This window comes from Eurypyga helias, unplaced genomic scaffold, assembly GCF_000690775.1.
Source record: "Eurypyga helias isolate BGI_N326 unplaced genomic scaffold, ASM69077v1 scaffold28245, whole genome shotgun sequence".
Taxonomy (NCBI): Eukaryota; Metazoa; Chordata; class Aves; order Eurypygiformes; family Eurypygidae; genus Eurypyga; species Eurypyga helias.
The window spans coordinates 2,228-7,217 of NW_010251339.1; the positions used below are offsets into that span (position 1 = coordinate 2,228).

General features: G+C 42.9%; 2 protein-coding genes across 2 annotated transcripts; one reads left to right on the forward strand and one right to left on the reverse strand.

Moving 5' to 3' along the window:
* Positions 1–56: 56 nt before the first annotated feature.
* LOC104509910 (scale keratin-like) lies at positions 57–1,410 on the reverse strand (the record flags this gene model as incomplete). The annotated part of the gene is made up of 3 exons (XM_010152005.1): positions 1,399–1,410; positions 1,254–1,312; positions 57–415 (listed from the first exon to the last, which is right to left on the reverse strand). Coding segments are annotated over exons 1-3 (430 nt in total), but the record flags the coding sequence as incomplete, so codon positions are not given.
* A 1,252-nt stretch (positions 1,411–2,662) lies between these two features.
* LOC104509911 (scale keratin) lies at positions 2,663–3,193 on the forward strand. The gene has a single exon (XM_010152006.1). It carries the CDS (start codon positions 2,663–2,665, stop codon positions 3,191–3,193), a length of 531 nt encoding a protein of 176 aa, XP_010150308.1.
* The last annotated feature ends 1,797 nt before the right edge of the window (positions 3,194–4,990 follow it).

Below are 4,990 nucleotides of genomic sequence, written 5' to 3' on the forward strand. Positions count from 1 at the left end.
GCCGCCATATCCAAAGGACCCCCCGGACCCAAAGGAACCCCCCATCCCTGACATACCTCCATACCCAAAGGAGCCCCCCGATCCAAAGGAACCCCCCATTCCTGACATGCCCCCAGAACCAAAGGAGCCCCCCATCCCATAGGAGGTCCCAGAGCTGTATGGGGTCAAAGCACCATACATCCTGGGAAGTGATGTTCCCACAATGCTTTCCTGTGGGCAGCTGCTGAGAATTGGGCCTGGGAAGGTGAGGACGACCGGCGGGGCAAACACCACAGCTCTGGAGTCCCCACACGATGCAACACAGGGCTCAAGGCTGCAGCTGTAGGCACATGGCTCTGGGCATGTCACCTCACAGGCAGGTAAGCACCGGGAGCTGATGTTGCGGTACATCTTGTTGTTGGAGTCTGAGGTGAAGCTGGGAAAGACAACAGGTAGTCAGGAAACTATCACAGTCAGGTGACGATGGGTGCCCATCACACATGTGACAGGAATGGGGAGGGAGGGAGGGAGGGAGATCGGACCCTTGTTCTTGCTTCCTATTCCTCCCTTAATTCCTCCTGTCCTGTGATCCCCTTTCTTTCTCCCTTCTTGCCCCTGTGGAGGATGCCTACGACTTTGTTTATTCAGTAGGGTTCAGCTTTATATTTGCACCTCAAGTTTTGAAAGATGTAAGAAAAAATAAAGTAACTCCAAATTCTACCTTTGTCAAATTCATTCTAAACACTGTCTACAAGTTACTGCAGTGAGTCTCGTATGAAAAGCAAAATTTCACTGCAACATCTTATTTAATTGCTAAAATCACAAAATACAGTCACAGGAAAGATTCCTCATTTAGAACTATCCCTACAGAGACAAGAAAGATATAAAATTATTATCTTAAATCAAACTCACCTAGAGCACCAAGACAGGTAAGTCAGGAGAGGCTTTTAGTAGACTCTTGATATGCTCTTGCTTTTATACCTTTTTGCAGGCAAATCTAGGGACGTGAAGCATCTCATAAAATCTCTAGCACTTACCAAACTATGGGTTTTCTTTTCTGGGTGACTCCTTAATACCTGTAATTATTTTCATAATTTCTAATTGGTAAATTATCCACAGACCTACACAATAGGACTCTCATATAATAAATTTGGGCTACCTAATATGTTGAAATTGTACATCCAAATTCCTATGCAATATCATTCTGCTGACTATGCTGGATTTACATTCGAAACTGACTGACACCTCCTTACTATTTTTTGATAATGATTTACCAAGAAGGAGTCCCCAGGAAGATCAGCCCTGCAAGTCTGCTTTCGAGAATGGCCTGATCCTGAAGGTGAGCAACACAATTTTGAAGTTCAACCTTGGCACAAAAAGACCTGGTGATCTTTGGGTATGCCTTTGTAGTGGTCCCACTGTCGACGTCATCACGAGGCACTAATCATAACATCACAAAGTTAATTTTGATACATTATGGATAAAATTACTCAGAGAGCTCAGAGCTTAAAGGAGACGTGTCACTTCAACTCTATTCATCTATGCTTTGAAAGACTTTTTGCAGGGCCTTGTCCTGGCCAATGCTCAAGAATAGTTTGTGAGGCCTGATTCTGTCATGGTGCTGTATCATCCATTTGGTAGATACAGGCGGGGTTACAAAGAATGCTGACTGCCCATCCAAGGTAGGGTTGGACAATTCTGTTTGGGAGGTATTATACCTAAATGTAAGGCTTACAAATAAATTGTGTGACTGACACATCAGTAAACCATCTTCCTTATAACCATTAAAGACAAGTAAACAGAGAGAACAACTCCTGTTTCAGTTGGAACCGGAATGATGCTAAAAGGCTTTTTTTCCTTTAAGTTTGCGATGAAAGGAAACTGTTGGGTGTTGGATGCATGTCACTCAAAGTAGGGCTGTAAATGGATCACTAATTATGAATTGAAATGAAAACAATAACAAGGCTTAGAAGAGTATCTTCTTTGTAAGTGACAAGAATTTAGTGAATAATGGATGACCTCATATTCTTCCTATTGTCTAAGAAAGTGTATAAAAGGGTAGAGAACTGAGAAATCTTCTATTCTTCCAGCTCCACTGACTTATTCCTCCAAGACAACAGGGTAAGTCTAACTTCATTGTATCTATAGAATACTTAAACCTTACTTCTTTTTCATCTTGTAAAATGCTAGCAATTTTAGAAAAGCTGTGGTAAAGAGAAGAGTAGGTTTAGCAAGAATTTTTAGATAAGGTGGGGGAAAGGGAAGAACAGAGCAAGGAAGATTCTGTGACTTTCCCCTGAGACTTTCTGAAGTTACAGGCAAGTCTTCCTGTAGGTCTGCTTTGAAAAGAGAATGAATGAGACTTTTCTGAATAAGTAATTGTATAAAGATCAGGTAGTTTTCTCCCAGAGAAAAGAGCAGTATTTTTTGAAGAGATTCAGAAGAGTAAGAGAGGTGGATGGTACACAAAGGAAGAACTGAGAAGCTTTAGAAGGGGTTGATCAGGAAGGAAACAGCGGGGAACATGGAGACTGTGAGGGCTGTTGAGCTGGGAGTTGATGAACAGCTGGAATAGAAGGACAAGGTGCACCTGTTTCATACTGGGAACCTGTTGGCACCTGACTGTGTTGGTTTCCTGACTACCTGTTGTCTTTCTCAGCTTCACCTCCACTCCCCAAGAACGATGTCGAACAACATCAGCACTGAGTGCTTACCTGCCTGTGAGGTGACGTGCCCAGAGCCATGTGCCTACAGCAGAAGCCTTGAGCCCTGTGTTGCATCATGTGGGGACTCCAGAGCCGTGGTGTACCCCCCGCCGGTCGTCCTCACCTTCCCAGGCCCAACTCTGAGCAGTTGCTCTCAGGAGAGCATTGTGGGAACATCATTTCCCCAGCCATATGGTGTTTTGACCCCATACAGCCCTGATGACTCCTACGGGATGGGGGGCTCCTTTGGCTCTGGATATGGAGCCTCCTTTGGGTATGGAGCCTCCTCAGGGGTTGTGGGTTCCTTTGGATCTGGGGGCATGTCAGGAATGGGGCGTTCCTTTGGATCTGGGAGCTCCTTTGGGTATGGAGGTATGTCAGGGATGAGGAGTTCCTTTGGGTCTGGGGGAACCCTTGGGTATGGAGGTTCCTCAGGGTTAGGGGGCTGTTACAGCAGGAGGTTCTACAGCAGCAGCCGTGGCTCCCGCCTTGGAAACTGTGGAAACTAAGGCAGCACAAATACCCACACATCAACTTAGAAGGTGAGAACGCAAGTTCCAGATTCACAGCTGAGTTGGCTTTCAGAGATGGTGAAAGCCCATTGCATCAACGGGAGCCACCCTTGCTCAGTACCTCGGAAAAATGTGCTTACACCTCTTTCTTCCATGTTATGTCTCATCTTCTATGAATGCCAGTTTCATATGATGGCTTCTCTCCTTAAATTCTTATTAGTCTTGTACTATGTCTTTTCTGGTAGACTGGAAATGCTTCAGAAATTGCAAGTGGGACTTTGCTGCCAAGATTTTGGCTTTACCTTGTAATTTTATTTACCTTTTGTCATTGACATCGATGCCTTTGGGCTACAGAATAGACCATTCTGCACCATTCTATTCTGTAACACTTACTTTATGTCATATTAAAAGCTTTGTTGAATCATACTACTGGCTTTCTCTTTCATTGTGTTGGGGTTTGTTTGTTTGTTTGTTTTTCTTCCATTCAGCTTTACAAGTTGCTTTTGGTGAAATTGAACTCAGTGAGAATAAAAATAGGAGGTGGAGCTTCATGTATGTAAAGGGAAGTAGAATTCAACATCCTGATGAGTGGCTGCATAAAAGCACCAATGTCACTGTTCTTTCTGTGTAAAGAAGGATTCCTACACATTTTAGTGACTCATTTCAATTTGAGAACATTTTGGATAACATGATTTGCAGAGGATGAGTGGTAGTTGTACCCACATTCAGCTTCGTGCAGTTGCACTTGCACAGCACTACGAGGATCTGAGTCAGTGATTTTGAGGTTGAGCCAGGAATGTCTATATAAACTGCCTTCTGTGAAGGTGATGCCTCATAATTTATACAGGAGAGTTACACCCCCCCCACAGACCTTGCTCAATAGACTGAGGAATGAAACATTGAGTAATAAGAGTGAAAATTGCTGGACATTGCTGCCACAATCTTATCTGTGGTGCACTGAGCAAAGCCAGACGTACCTGAGCTGAGACTAAAACTGGAGTCACAACAGCTCACTCACTTCTTTGGTGCCTTGGAACACCAAAGGACATCTCTGTACATGTCTTCAAGCAGATGAAAATACCAATTCTGTACTAAGAGAAAGGATTTATTCCCAAATAAAAGTAATCCTGCTTTGTTAGCTATCAAAATATGTATTATTACTTAACTCTGTGGATTATGACCTGACTAGCAGAACACCACTACTTTGCTTGATAGACTTCCTGTAAAGTAATGCTATTACAGGAAGTAAACTAATATAATATAAATTATATTACCACTGGAGGATATAATTCAAACAACATTCTGTTAATGTTATGGCGCAGCACTTTACATGCATAATCCCACAATGTAAGTAGAGCTATTTGAATAGTTCTCCTAAAATATTCTCATCAAAATTCTTATTTCATCAAAAGGCTTGCAGACATATTATCCTAGAGATCTGTGTAAAAGGTATCAATGAAAAAAAAATTAAATCAAAATCAAAACTGTGGTGGAAAAAAATCTGTTTCTCAGGCAGTTCTGGCAATGATGGTGTGTGAGGCACTTTGTGTTCCTTGATTCTGAGAGGGCACAAGGGCATCCATGTAGCTGTTGCCTGAGGGATCCCATGGTGATGCTTAACAAGCTCAGATCATTTACTGCACAAATGCTTCAATTAAGTTAACAAGCCACAAGGATTAAGACAATCAAAGGAAGGAAATGAATGTTATGCTTGGCACAGCAGTGCTTGCTCAGCCTACGCAGGAGCCCTCTCTTTTCACGAACAGCAGCACAATGGAAACAGCTCCTATAGAA